The following is a 14,703-nucleotide window of genomic DNA, read 5'->3' on the forward strand; positions in this document are numbered from 1 at the left end:
GCAAATGAATATTCCGAGAACTTTCCCTCATCCCTCGGGCAACGGAGCTATGCAATACGCCCGACGCTGAGAAGTGGTGTGGGCTTCCGTCACTCGTGGTTGAAACATCCGAGCGTCACCCTGATGCAGAAGACACTTTTGCGTGACGCTCTAGGAAGGAGTTCAGAAAGTCTATATGGTTCTCTCGCTTTATTGATTGACTTAACGAATAAAACATAAAGTAGGACTCTTTCACATGCATCTACACATTCAAACATCTTGCATACGTTCTCCTCAATGCTTCACAAGATCTCGGACGAGGATCTTGAGCATAAGGCTGTTCCCTAAGTAAGTTCTTTGCCTAGCCCCTGATTGGCTCGATGGGCTCCCGGGCGAGTGTCCTGATTTCCTTTATTGAAGCGGGCAGCCTAGTTCCGTCACCGGTAGCCAGTTTTTTCTTCAAGATCGTCTCTTTCGAGACTGATTTTCTGTCGTAGGCTTGTCCGATCAAAGCCATGAAGTCGATCAACATAGTAGATGTATTCATAAACCTGAGAAGTGGAAGGATTCGAAGGTTACGAACCGAACGAGCATCTCGGAAATGGAATTCCCTGGCGGGAATCACTTGCTATTCATAATTGATAGGTGAATCCCATGATGAGTAGCAACTATCATTTGCTCACTAAGTAACGGAACTCGGAACTCACCATCCCAGTTCGGAGCAAGAGTAATCGAAAGGAAAAACGTGGTGGAAGTTGTGGAATCCTTCTCCGACAGCCCAGAAGGAAACGAGAGTGGTCTCCGTGGGTTTCATCTCGCTGGAAATGGGTAGAAGCGTCAACTCAGAGGCGGGAATCAATCCGCTCCACTAATAATATATGTACATCGCTCATCGAAAGCATTTGCCTGATGGGATGAACCTGCATTCAAATCATTACCTGTCGAAGGGCTTGTCTCCGAAGTAGTGCGCCCATGAGTTGACGGACCACGTGAAGTGAAGAGACGCTATCAGACGAAGGCACGTCGGGACCAGGAAAGCAACTTTCAAGGACTCACCCCACAGCAAGTGTGGCACGTAGGTGGGAATCAGGAAGGCGAAGAACATCACCAACCAGCCGTAATATCTGCAAGAACAATCACAATGAAACCCGGAACAGATATCAGTCTTTCGAATCTGATTGACTCCGATGAGCAATCGGCAACCTCGAGCGTAAGACCTGAAAATGAACTCACTTCCGTTGGAAGCGCACAACGGGATCAGCGATGACGTCGGAGCAATCGAGACGGTTCCCGAATTTGATGACATCTGGGTGCTTCTTCACCAGGAGCCAGCCCATGTGCGAGAAGAAGAGACCCCTGTTGATGTTGTGTGGGTCGGCATTGGTGTCTGAGTACTTGTGATGCACCCGGTGGTCCCTGACCCACTCGTAGAGGTCGTTTTGGGCGGCGATGCAGTTCGTCAACATGAGAGCAGCTCGGAGCGGTAGCTTGGCCTGGAAACACGGACAGCCCATTGAATTCGATTCCGATCAATCACTCCAAAAGGGGTCACATACGGCTTCTGTATTTCCTTGAACTCGCTCTCTCAAGGTTATCCATGGGGACAAACAGATAAAGAAAAGTCGAGAGGAACACGGAAGGGGTGATTCTTCATCGAGCCGCGTCTTTGAATCGTCACGAAAAGCGGAATCGTTGCTGAGACTCTTCAGCGGCGGTTTTTCTTTTCTGTTCCTTCTCCGATTCAGGCGAAGGCCGTTCACGGGACCTGTCGTCTCGGAGTCATTTATGATCGGATATATGACGCATACCTTGTATGAGCGATGACACCAGAGTCTGTGGGCGCCCATTGTGACCGACAGACCAGACAGTTGAAGCCAGATCAATCCTGGAGACGGAAGGGTGACATTAGAACAAGTGTCATTAGCGCTCGTCTTCGCCTTGAGCACTCAGCTACCGAACACTGACGAGTCAAGGCGACCGTTACGAGATAATCTGCCAAAACGGGCGACACCTCTCCATTCCGGAAAGCTAAATCTTCGGAAATCCCACAGGGGAAGAAACGCTTCCGACCTCCTCCTAGATTTTCTTGAATCGTCTCTGTATTCTGACTCCGCTCGGAAACTCGTCAGTGACGCGATCGGCGCCCGACGGAACATTTACTTTAAGAATACGACGGCCCGGAGAAAGCAAGTGCAAGGGCATTTCCACTCCTGGAGCCGGCGAATCCTCGGTGGAGAACCAATAGTCGGGAACTCTTCATGAGAGTCACTTACCGAAAATGTGGGTTTGCCATTTGAGTTCACCCCATACAGTGATCCCCCAGAGGGCGAAAATGTGTAGCAAGCCAAGCTTCCAAACGTTGGCCCAGACAACATTGTTCCAGCTCCAGGTCTCGAAGTTCTCCGACGGCTGCTCGGTTTGGGAGAACTTTTTCGACTTGACTTCTTCGTCTCGGGAATCAGCGGAAGTATCGAGCTTCTTCTTGTGGAGTTGACCGGTGAAGGCGTCGAATCTGTGGGAGAAAGGACAATCAAATTCGCCGTCCGAGCAGAATGTCACCGAATCTGGAGGTATGCCTCGCATGATAGCGGGCAGACTCCAGGATCGAGCCAACATGCGAACTTCCGGAACCGATAAGCTCACGAGCACCAGCAGAGAGCGCACCTAATTTTCAACACCATTCTATCCCGTTAACGCACTCGTCTCACGATCACCTTTTTTGGGCTTTTTGGCACTGCGCTTCCTTTCAACCCGAGGAATTCATTACCACAAACGGGATTGAGCGGTCGACGCGAAAGCACCAATGTGGAATGAGCGATAGACTAGACAGCAGTGACATGACCACGAGAAAGACAAGCTATCGACTTTCCATGCCGGTCAGCTCCGGGAGCTCACGCCTCAGTGCCTCAGTGGGTACTTTTTTGTTCATAGTCGTCGGCCCTCACACGGGTTAGTATTGGGTTAGAGACGTGGAAATACAGCGGAAAAGCTTTTCACCCGTGAAAGAGACCTAGACTCTCAGTCAGTCAGTCACTCGCGGAGCTCGTCCGCTGTCCATCTTCGTCCGGGAGCCACTGATAGCTAGATGAATGAGTCGAGCGATCGCGAGACGGACAGCCTAGGGCAATTCGAGGAAATATTTCTCCCCCACGGAATTCACCCCGTAGGTATGGAGAGCTTATCCAGGATAAGTCCGCTTCATTCTGAAAATTTGTTGCCTCGATTCCCTCCGGCCAAATAAGTCCATGGAGCACTCCCGGTAATTGAACTCGCTCCCTTGGGTCGATCGGGAGCCTGACGCTATGAAGATCGCGCTCAAGAGGGAGGAACGCTGAGGCTCGTGAACTTGGCGACTATCCGAGTGTCTCGGGCCGCACTGGGAAGCACCCCGCTGAGGGAATCAAACGCTCCGTGATTCTTGCGAACTCGACTCGGGCACGTCCAGACACGGCAATCACCCAGAGACGCACGAACTCTGTCCTCCCAGCCGGAATTTCGGGCATCCGGCGTCTCCTGTCACGGTTGCTCTTCTGACCACGAGCTCTGTTTTGATCTCTTCGTTCAGAGGTTTCCCCAGGCGAAAATCCAAACCGCAGAAGCCTCGCTCGCTATCAACCACCCACAAGTGCACGGGCGAGCTTGAAGACGTCGCGTCCAGCAGATGCTTCGCTGCAGAAATTCTGGTGGGGGTCCATCCCTTGAGGAACATTTCAGAGCAGACAGAGAAACATGCAGGAAAGAACACTTGAGGATGCTTACTTTACAACCATATTGAAACCTGTGGATCCTCACTGACGAATGCACAACAATTCAACGTCCAAGGTTCATCATCTTATACGGGAACCCCTCGCCTGGAAGGTCGAGACGCTAACCCTCCACCGTTTGGCAAGGACCAGGCGCACTTTCACCGCTCTTACTCACCGCCCAGGTCGCGACGTTCTGAAGCCTACGGAAAGACGCTCAAGTTTGCTTGGATTGCCCTCGCCCACGACTGAAACCTCGTTGGGGCTCCGATCCGAGGGGCTGAACCCTGCGTCATCTTCGTCCGCCTCGGAGAACATCGAGGCGCTCGGTGGAGGTGGTTGGGTTGGCTCGCCCACCGCGTTCGAGTCACAACGTATCGAGGTTCTTCTCAGCTTCTGGTCGAAGGGGTCGGGACGCGGCGCTTAGAAGCGAGCTAATGGATTCCTATTAGACAATCGAGTCGATTCTTCCGGCGCTCATCCCAATGAAGCACTCGCGTGTCAGGCTATACGATAGTTGCTCGCTTTGCGATTCGTCTCCGGTCAGGGACTTGAAGCGAAACCCATTCTGTCTTCTGACTGAGAAGCTCGATCCAATTATTTGCTTGTTCTGATGTTCGGGACCCGCTGTCGATTCTTCGAAGCCTCCGGGGGGACCCCCATTCGCCGTACTTGGAGTTTTCATGGCGACCGCCAGAAAGTCCGACGTCTCCTCGATCGATCCCAGAGCTTGATTACGAGCGAACCCGAGAGACTCTTGGGTCTCACGCACCGCGACGCGTGGGCTCACCGTGAGGATCACGGGGAGTCTGGGATATAATTTTCACTCCCGGGAGCGGTTCCCGAAGAGAATATCGGTGAATATTCCCCTTCGGGCAGAGACGGGAAGGTAGCCTGAAGGGTCGATCGAGAGCGATATACATAATATATTTTCGCGATATATTTTCATGCAGGGTGCAGCGGCGATTTGATGCAGTTTCATGCGGAGTCTTCTCAGTAAAACCGCAAGCAGTAGGACAGATTTCGTGGCTCCTCCGCACCTTCGAGCAGACACCTCAGCGGAAGGATGAATTCGAGAATCAGCTGGAGATTCAAAGGAAACCCCGATTGGTTTCAATGGAGGCTCACTCGGCTCGGTCAGGTGGGGCAGACAGCCGGAGCGGTCATATTTTCGGGATAAGGGAAGCGAGGTTGCGAGAGCATAAAACAATAACGTTCCCGGGACGTTTTTTCCGGATCCGTCAGTATCGCGCGCGACGGTCTGGATCTTGATTTTCCGCGCTTCTTTCAGACATGTGACGTTCGATTAGCGGTTCCAGCAGAAAATCGCTCACGGTCAAGAGAACGCCACCACGGTCAGGGCTGAACGATCAGCTGAGGAGGGCTTTCATGTGTCGGTTCCGAGTGTTGCTTCCCGCTCCGCGTCGCGAAGAACTTCATGAGGTTATTGCTCACCCAGCTAGATGTGACGCTCCGGCTACGCACACCGAAGAGCCGAGCGGCCCCTTTCGGACCTATGGGGCTGCACAACAAGGAGAGTAAACGAGAGAATTCCGTCTGAGACTGGAGCGAAATTACCGGAGCCTTGGCGAGAACCGATGGGAAACGCCGAAAATTCTGATTTCTGTCTATGTGCTTACAGAAGGCGATAATTGTTTTGCTGGCCAGAGCTTGTCAACTCATCAATGACGAGGAGGGATTCGGGAACATATCCTACGGATTCACCAAGACGTGGACGGCCCGAGACCGAGACCGATATTGACCGATGAGGGGAATGAGCTAGCGGCGCGCGCTCGGGGACTCTCAACAGAGACGACTGCTCCCGACTCGCGAAGCCTCACACCCGTACCTCCCGAGAAGCAGTTCCGGTATCCGTTGACTCATCAAAGTCTACCGGTTGATGGGGTCGGATCGAGCTCGATCGTACGCGCACGTATTCGACGGACGTGAAACGGAATTCCGATAAAAGCTACTATGAAAAGAGGAAGTCACCACCGGAACGCGGGAGCGCTTTCGCTCACCCTGAACTTCCAGATTCTCGCTTCAGCCACCAGGCATTGACCGATTCAAGGCTGCTCGCGAAGGCGCCGATGACAACGGAGACCTTCACCGACAAAAGCCGACTTCTGGTCGGCAGGCAGATATCCGGAAGAGGGGAAATGCAATGATGATTTCGACCCCAGGATGGAGCTAGGGTATCGAATCTCCGTAATAATTCCTGTTGGGAGCATGAAAATCTCATTCTCGATCTCCCGATAGGACATTCGTTGGGCGGAGAAGAACTTGTGTATATTTCCTATATTCCGCCGCGCAGTTTATGATCGGCCTCCCGGATCTTGCCTTCTTCTCGAGGACACTTCTTATCAAGAGGACGTGTACGGCACCCAGTCTACGGCTCACGTCAACATGGACGACTTTCCGGAGTCAGCATATCTGAGATTCGGCTAGCGAAGATCGGAAACGCATCAGCGATCCCAGCCGCTTGGGCAAATAATTTCTCAGAAGCGCTCGTTTTCTGTGGCGGAATTTCGCATGCAAGTCTTCCGCAGCAGAACTTGTCCGAGAATGTCACGTGATTCCTCGAGGCGAAACTCATATCTCCTGTACTCGTATCGATTAAACTCTATCGGTGTCCCAGTGGAAATCTCGGAGAACTCTTCAACTGTTCCAGACATGGTTCCTGGCGCTGGAGGCGAGTCTGCGGAAGCATGTTATCCCGAGAAACCGACGCGCAGCCTAATCTGATTTCATGGAGCTTCCTTAAGCTCTATGTGAAGGAGCAACTTCCCTCTGTAGCGATTGCTACCAATTCGAGGATTGACGATGATTTTTTTTCTAGGACGCATATACATTCTGTCCATTCGACAGAGAGTGGAGGATCGATCATTATCGGGACCTGATTCAGAAGCGATCCGATTCAGAGATCTTGAGGAGATCAGCCCCACATTCACCCTTGATATCTCACCGAGGGGTGTTTCGTGATATCCATTCAATGCCCGGAACTTTACCCCTCCCGAATGACCTGCATGAAGTGATTGAATCAATCGACCGTGGGAGTCTGAATCAGGTGTGGGCGTTTCTCTAAGAGAGAAGCTCACCCGTTAATGAGAAGGAGTTGTTCGGGATGAGCTCCGAGAAATAGAGAGCGAATGTAGAAACTTCGGCCTCTTTGATTTCGCCCCCGTATCTCATTTTCATTATTCGTGTCATTATGGAATATCTAGCACTTGACAAGCGGGACGTCATCGAGCTGAATATTCGCAAATTATCAGGAGCGCGCTTTCGCAGAGTCGATGTGCATGTGTCCATCTAACCTTGCGCGCGACGGACATCCATTTACAATAGAGTCCGCTGAAACAGCCTGAGTCGGTACCGAGTAAGAGAGGCCGATTGAGCGAATTGGCCGATCGAGCAGACTCCTTTGTGGAGTATCCCCACGCTCCCGAAAACAGTACTTCGACGAGGGAAGACAAATCGTCCGTCGGCGGAAGCAGAGCAGTATCGCGTAAGACCATATCAGCAGAAATATCAAGGGTACCGCTCGTCGCCGCGAGCTCTACGATGAGCGAGGGTGATGAGTACTTCCCGTGATTGTGTTTTCGATTTTCCGACGATATAATGAGAACTCTGAGGCTTCCACCCCTCTTGACGAAACAATCCCGCCCCCCCCCCCCGGCAATGGACTCTCTGACATCCGGCTTCGCATCGCGAATCGGTGCGATGTGCGGTCCTCGGAGGAAGATGAGCAGCGCAATCGAAATCCGACGACCGCTCCTGAGCCGATTCGAGGAGAAGACATGAAAGTCGCCGTCCCCTGCGGGAAGTTCTCCGCGGCTCTGCGGACGACACCGACGCCACGCCGCTCCCCTCCAGCGGATGCTCCCGGGTTTGGAAGGTGGAACCCGCCGATGTGACTAGCGTCGGAATCAAGGAGGCGTTCGTCTTACAGGAGAGCCGCACCCGTCGATCGGAGATCTGACCGAGATCGGCTCGGCACCCGGCACCCATATTTTTTCACCGATCTTGCCTCCGACTGGGGTCGACGGGGATCCGAGCGGCATGCCTCTGTAGTGGTCTCGTCGGAAGTAGAAGTTTATTCGTATTTCCACCCTCCGTCCCCCTCTCAAGTTTTTCTGATAGCACGCACGATGAAATTCTTGGAATACGTTCCTACAACTGGGCTCGAAAGAAAGTTCATTATTATGCTCGCAGCTGGAGACGATCCATATATGTTTATTCGTCTTGATCAACATTACAAATGTACAAAAACATCCGAGAGTCGTGGTTGAGGAAACGGTCCAAGAAGATATGTTATCAAAATATGTTTCTCCAACAAGAATGTACCGTCGTGAATTTTCCCTCGACAAAGGTGGCTTCCGAGGGCCACGTAGCGCGGAAGCTTTCCTCCACCTCGAGACTCCGCGTGATCTTCAGAGCGCTGTGATTGTGGCAACAAGCCTTGTGATCATACTCCGAGTGTATAATTGTGGCATAAATTTTTAAGTTAACACTGTTTCTTCCCATTGCTTAAAATCGTTCCCTATGACGCAGAAAATCCTCGTTTCGATGGTGGGATCAAATGTCCGGGCAGGGCATCGGGCAGTTTGTGTCCGTTGAGTCTGATGTTGATCAGGTGCATGGCCAGGGCAAACTCATCGGCATCCAGCTGACCATCCTTGTCGAGGTCACTCAAGCTCCAAACCTGGCGAAGATGATTCGAGTTAGGGAGTCGGGTGCTAGCCACACCTTTAGCGACGATCATCATCATGATCATAGATAATTATAATTTTCCAGACGATAATGAGTTATAATTGAGGATAATTATCCAATAAATCATTGAATCTTGGAAGCAGTCGACTGGAGGACCGCCTTGGTGCAGCGACGAAAAGACTGAGAACTAATCTCACCTTCCCGAGGACAACGCTCGGTAGCTTGCTCTTCAGCATCTCATCCTTTGCCATCTGGCCGGAGATCTTGCCGTCGATCGGATTGAGACTTTCGAAAACTTCATCGTATCTCGCTCTCTCCTTCTCGACCACCCATTCTCTTTGCAGAGAACCTTCGTCGGCTCCTTCTCCTTTGCCGAAAACGAACGGTCCCTGGGCACTTTGGACAGAAAGAACACGTGGGTTAGTATCGAATACCGCCGTAAGTGTTCCCCTCGTTTTACATCGGACTTCTTTAGGCCATCATCATTCCATGTCGAGTCAAAAGGACGTAGGTGGTATCCCAATATCCCGCCTGAGGAAACGGGAACGGGACGGGAGACTATTGGTATGGGGAAGGAAGAAGTATCCGGCAGAAGACCGAAATTGAGAGCAGCTTGTGCTCACTTCGACCTGTACGACCATTGGATAGAGGGGGGAGAGATCAAGGACGAGCAGCTATGCCGATCATGGGCGCCACTTACTTCTCGAAGTGACCGCCATTGACTTGATTGTCGGTGTTCTTTTCGGTCTGCTCCTGCGGTATCATAGCCATGATCTTCGCGATGTCGGTAGCTAGCATCTTGTCAACATCGTCCAAGAGCCGTTTTTGCAGAGGGTGGAACTTGGTGAAATCGTAGTTCATCAATTTCTCCTGCATGTCTTTCACATCTGGGAAATCACCGCTGGAAATTCCGTGCTCCTTCTGGATTTGCTGATAGAGTTGACCCAAGTTCTTGATGAGCTCTTTCTTCTTCGAATCCTTTTTGAACACCGACGGCATTTCGTTTTTCAAACTACTGATAATGTAGGCGTGGACCTGTGTAGGGAGAATTCAGTCAGGAGGAAGGCGTGATTCACCCGAACGGCGTGGGCGTAGCCGCTACGCCGGTAGATGGGGATGTACCGATATCGAATCATTTTATATTTCAATCGTCAATGTGCGACGGAATTGTAGTTAGAGGAGTCACCTTCGCGAGACGCGCGCGCTTGATCAGATCGTTCAGCTTGCGGAGGGCTGCGTTGCGCGGCAAACTCTGGATATCGGCGAAGAGATCTTGTTCTTCGGCTTCGAAGAGCCTGCGATTGCTGTCGAAGCGAAGGGGCTCGTCCCAGAAACTGCCGATATAGACACGTGCAACCTCTGGGGTGTTGAGAACCTTCCCGAGGGACCACATCAGGGCTCCATACACCTGCGAGCATTCACGAGTCAACACACAGATAGAGAGAGATAGCCCCCTATGAGGCGATCCTCGAAATACTTCTGCGAGTTCAGTGGCTCTCTCGCAAGGAAACTTACCCTCATAAGCTGTTGCGCATCGACCATGTCAGCTTTGTTAAGCGCGATTCGGATCTTGTCATCGTGTCCCCGGAGAGCTTCGATACTTCGTCTGAACTCATCCGAGATGTCGAGTTTATGAGCGTCGAACAACAGAATAATTCGGTCGACTCGTTCGGCGAACCATTCCAACACCTTCGTGAACTCGTAGCCTCGATCTGTTCGTTGTTTCTCTCCGGACAGAATTCCTGAGTGAAAAATGAACCGATAAGATGTCACGTCGAATCCCATCCCAGAGATTCCACGTTCCGCATCTGGATGCGTCGGTAAGCTCAGCTGAGAGTGGCGAGCACCAGATGAACAGGGAATGGTTGCCAAAACGCGGACGGAAGAAACTCTCTGTGGATCCTCGGATCCTGATCCGAGTCCTACGCATGAGAATCTGCGAACTTACCGGGTGTATCGACGATTGTCATGCTCCGGAGTACGGGTGAATCTACGGTGGAACACTGAAGTCGATTGAGGAAAGCCCCACCGAACTTCGACAATGGCTTGAACTGTTTCTTCGGATCGACTACTAGAGCGTTACCAGGGATGACTCCCTCCTGGTCCCCGTGCATGACGGCTATGAAGCGATCGGTGGTGGGCTCCGGTCCGATCCGGATGCCCGGGAAATCTCGTTCGAGGAGATATCTGTGAACGAAGGTGTCTTAGATTTATTCAGAATTATTTTGAGCTGCGTTAATCAACCATCGGCGTAGATCACTAGAGCAGGATCAAGCTCCGTTCTGGTCATATAAGGAGCGGTGATGTATGCGGGTTGTTACGTACCTGATGAATGTGGTTTTACCCGTCGAATATTGACCGACGAGCAACACCATCGGTTTGGCATCGAAATCTGGTTCATCGAGCTTGGGCGAGTGGAAATCGTGGAAATTGTAGAACGATTCCAAAGGGAGAATTTTCTCCTTGTATATCTTCTTCAGACCTGGGGAGGAGCACAGGGGAATAACTTAAGGAAAATCGACCAACATGTATCTGCCGAAGCGAGCAACGAATGTCTCGATGAGTCGAGAGCCTCCCTACATCCCATCAACGCCGCTCATTGCTTCAATTTCGCTTCTTCGAGCGAGACCATCTGCGAGAGTTACGGTAGAGGTAAATCGTAACGCGGTTATCGGAAAGCGGCTCGCCGCGTCGGCGTCAACGTGCTCGGCAGGAATGTTATTGAAGCTGATGATGTTCGTGAAGCCGTCAAAGAGATAGAGTAGAGATACTGAACGGAGTGAGGTCATTGTTTTCAATAACAAACGGCAGACATCTCCCGGGACACGAGACTTCCCGGAGTCATCCGCTACGTTGAGGAATCATAGCTGGAAGCTCTCGATGAGTTCTCGATGTTTGAGTAATGCAAGGTCGAGCGGGATACTTGATAGCCTAAGTACTCTAAACGTCATGGCCACGAAACGCCGGCTGTGGCCTCGGTTCAAGGCCGCTAAGCCAGCGAACGGCTTGCAGGGACCAGCTTGACGAGAAAATACAGCAATCGTCCTTTCAAGCAACCTACTCGAAGGAGCAATGTTAGTGTGGTGCTCGGACTTTTCGACCGGAGATTCAATGGGAGCGTCCTTTTCCAACTGCCTTGTCACAACAAATCCGAGTTCCGATTCAAGAGTTAGATTTTTGAAGGTTTAGAATTCGGTAGGAGGAATCGATACATTTTCAGCATTTTCGAGCGTGGCCGATCGGATCTTTCCTCATCTTCCATCCCCGAGCCGTCACCTCTGGCTACGACACGTTTCGGTAACGTATCGGTACCGTTGAAGTGAGGTGCGAAAGGGATCTGGATCGAGCTTACCTTCTACCACGGAGTCGTAGGTGTCACCATTCTTCCTCCGACTTTCGTCTTTCGTTAACCAGGAGAACATTCTGGACCGCACAATGCCACTAGAGTGCCAGAGACCTGAAAATGCATTTTTTCCTCTTTAGTTGATCATGAATTAGTGAGAGCGAGATGTGAACGAGTTCTCTTTCATGTCGGAGCTTTATGATTTTCAAATCCTCGCAATCCGCGCCAGATAGCCTGAGTCGACGCAGCTTCCTTCCACTCCATACGCCGTGAGCCATAGCTCCCTAATGATTCCGGACGATGCCAGCCGTACTTCGCCACCTCCCGGCGCCGTCGATCGCTGTCACTGCCGCGAAGTCTCGTGACTGACCGAGTGACCGACTGGGATTCAGCAAGGCTTGGAACAGACCTGGTCGAGAATCCGAAGCATGCTGAACAGGATATGTCTGCTTCGGAAAAAAGGCAAGCCTCTGCAGCTAGACACGAGTCTTCTTTCTTTTCGGAGGCACTCGTGTGCCCAGCGTCATCGGACAATCATCCCTTGTCCCCAGCGTCGACACGCTCAGATTACCCTTAGAGAAATGGGTTAAGTGACCGCGGAGAAACTTTTGAAGGTCTCGCACCGGCTGCCGCTCGAATGGAACGGGCATTTCAGATGGAGTGAAAATGTGAATCACGCTTCTTCCTTCGAGGCCATCGATCGTCGGGAACCCGAGAGATCCAAGAAATTAGTTTCGATTCCCTGATTCGCCTGCAGCGCTTCTCGTCTCGCGCCCGAGAGCGTAACGCCACAAGTGTTTGACTAGTCGTTCCGGACGCTTTTTCTAGCATATTTCCTGCAGTCGTCGCGATCCCAGGATTTCTCGCGAATTTCTGACGGACCGAGAGAGGGCACTCATCGCTCGCAATAGTCATCGGTTCCAGAAGTATTAGGGTTGGGGATATCAGTTCTCGATGGTCATAACTTTCGGGTGTTGAGCATGAGACGGAGACCTTGTGTTTTACAACAGGCACATCGATGCATGATTAGGTCGTCGCGATCGAATCAGCCGGTCTCGTGAGAAGCAATCGGTTGGACAAAGACAATGGGCCCCCTGCCATACAGATCGCAAAACTGAATCGGAGAGAGCCGCCTGACTGCGACGGAAAGAAACATCATTTCCGGACGAGTCCCATCGAGTCCTGCGGCGGAGTCCGACAGAGCTCCACCGAGTACGAGTCGGGATACCGCAGAACGAATCCCTCCCGCTTCTCCTTCCGCAGTAGGATCGAGCGGAAGAATCGAGGATCGGATCGATCGGGAATGTCTTCTACGACCGAGCTCGCGAAACAGTCATGTCGACGAAAACTATTTTGTCCTCTGCTAGGGAGTAGACCGGGAGACAGCAGCGTCGAGAAACCCTTCCGGCATCCTCGTGGTTATGGATTCAAAAGGAAAGGATTAAAGCCGCCGATTCGAGCACCTATACATCTCTGCGCCACACGCCCACGGATAATGTTGGACGAGCTCGAAGATCAACTCGAGGCTCGAGATAATCCTGCAGGATACAGGGCACGGCTCATGGGGCTTTCATAGTCACGAGTCAGAATGTGTAACGGATCGCCCCCGAAGCCTCCCGGCGGCTTCGCCGCAAGCGAAATTCCCGTCAGAACAGAAAGCCCGAGGTCACAGACGTGTTTTTTATTCTTGTGGGAGCTCACAAACCAATGGCATTGGTAAAACATTCTGACGTCGCCAATGCTTTCGCTTTCCATACCTCGAAGCTAACCACTGGAGCCTTTAACTGAGCATTCCTCAGCCACAGCTTCTAAATGCGACATGACTCATTCGTTTAGCCTTTCGGTCTATCCAAGATACAGGGCGTCAGCGAGCCTCCGATGTCTGCTAACCAGCAGAGTTCGATTGATTCAATCTACAGAAGAAACTCCGATGCCACGGATCACGCATTTCATGTACCACCTGTACGATTTCCCCGGAAATTACTCGGGGAATCCTCGCATCCGGAGAACGGTGGGATTCATTCTTTCGATCGTCGTAAAACACATCGAACGCTTGGAAAAAGAGGGGGCGGATCGGATCGAGAGTCTTCACACACAGGTTATTGCGGCCAGCAGCGTAATCGGAACCTCCAAGGGATTCCGTGAATTCAATTATCATCCACCGAAATTTTGCGAATTTCACGCCTTTCCCGAGAAGACCGCTCAGAGTCGAATGCGTCGGATCTCGACTTTTTTCGGGTAGACGGGTCAGACTTCCGGTATCACCGGGAAAATTTCCTGCCTAGAGGAAGATCTCGTGCGAGAAGGGGATGCCAACTTCACGGAGAGCAAAAGTGTTGATAGAGTCCGTGGGTAAAAAGCGGCGAGCAACTCTCGATAGGAGCGGGTCGTGCTCCTCCGGCTAATTTCCTCGGTCGTATCATGCTCGACTCAACTTTACCCGGTCCGATCCAGGAATTCACAGGAAAGTCACCCTAATTACTTTTCTACACCCAGGCTGTGAGCTCACCGGTTCTTGATCAGCAGACTTCAACTCTCGCTAGGGGACTTCTCAAAAACACAACGCGGTCAACAGCGTATAGCTCTCTCTTCTGGTTCGTTCTATTCGATAGCTCCAGCTGTGTGTGGAAGACGTGGCTGCCGCTAAAGATTCCCCGGTGCCGACGTAAGCGCCAGAACGGCGGGAGTTTTCAAAATGAGACTTTCCTCCATAGAGAAATCAGCTGGAACTCATGTCAGAAGGATCAGAAACCGTGTTCGAGCCTGGTATGGTCATGTCGAACCCACAAGACATCCGTCGGGATAGAGGAATCGGTAGAGTTGGGTTCCATTCCTCCTCCGGGGTGCTTATCGAATCAGCCGCGGTCGATCAGCTGATCGTGAGAGTCGCTTTTTGGAGCGAACTATCCGAAAAGAGTTTCCCCACTG

At 51.7% G+C, this 14,703-nt stretch overlaps 2 protein-coding genes across 2 annotated transcripts; both read right to left on the reverse strand.

Annotated features, from left to right (window-relative positions):
• Positions 1-177: 177 nt before the first annotated feature.
• Positions 178-3,796, reverse strand: LOC100901209 (stearoyl-CoA desaturase 5). The gene is made up of 7 exons (XM_003744231.1): positions 3,739-3,796; positions 2,253-2,491; positions 1,788-1,864; positions 1,213-1,472; positions 918-1,103; positions 687-797; positions 178-530 (listed from the first exon to the last, which is right to left on the reverse strand). The coding sequence occupies exons 1-7, from the start codon at positions 3,747-3,749 to the stop codon at positions 341-343; spliced, it is 1,074 nt and encodes a 357-aa protein (XP_003744279.1). The 5' UTR covers positions 3,750-3,796; the 3' UTR covers positions 178-340.
• A 4,129-nt stretch (positions 3,797-7,925) lies between these two features.
• On the reverse strand, positions 7,926-14,401 carry Past1 (putative achaete scute target 1). The gene is made up of 9 exons (XM_003744230.2): positions 14,285-14,401; positions 11,785-11,889; positions 10,758-10,914; positions 10,381-10,619; positions 9,948-10,174; positions 9,619-9,840; positions 9,133-9,467; positions 8,630-8,828; positions 7,926-8,424 (listed from the first exon to the last, which is right to left on the reverse strand). Exons 2-9 carry the CDS (start codon positions 11,852-11,854, stop codon positions 8,263-8,265), a joined length of 1,611 nt encoding a protein of 536 aa, XP_003744278.1. The 5' UTR covers positions 11,855-11,889; positions 14,285-14,401; the 3' UTR covers positions 7,926-8,262.
• Positions 14,402-14,703: the final 302 nt, after the last annotated feature.

This window comes from Galendromus occidentalis, unplaced genomic scaffold (genome assembly GCF_000255335.2).
Source record: "Galendromus occidentalis unplaced genomic scaffold, Mocc_1.1 scf7180000077463, whole genome shotgun sequence".
Lineage (NCBI taxonomy): Eukaryota > Metazoa > Arthropoda > Arachnida > Mesostigmata > Phytoseiidae > Galendromus > Galendromus occidentalis.

Excerpts from the sequence above, each read along its gene's own strand:
- LOC100901209 (XM_003744231.1), bottom strand. Across the intron at positions 1,104-1,212 it reads GTTGTGCGCTTCCAACGGAA|ATATTACGGCTGGTTGGTGA; the intron begins GTGAGTTCATTT and ends TTGTTCTTGCAG. Across the intron at positions 798-917 it reads GGAGACAAGCCCTTCGACAG|CGAGATGAAACCCACGGAGA; the intron begins GTAATGATTTGA and ends ACCCATTTCCAG.
- Past1 (XM_003744230.2), bottom strand. The coding sequence starts at position 11,854 with ATGTTCTCCTGGTTAACGAAAGACGAAAGTCGGAGGAAGAATGGTGAC. Across the intron at positions 10,175-10,380 it reads GACAATCGTCGATACACCCG|GAATTCTGTCCGGAGAGAAA; the intron begins GTAAGTTCGCAG and ends TTTTTCACTCAG. Across the intron at positions 8,829-9,132 it reads AATGGCGGTCACTTCGAGAA|TGCCCAGGGACCGTTCGTTT; the intron begins GTAAGTGGCGCC and ends TTCTGTCCAAAG.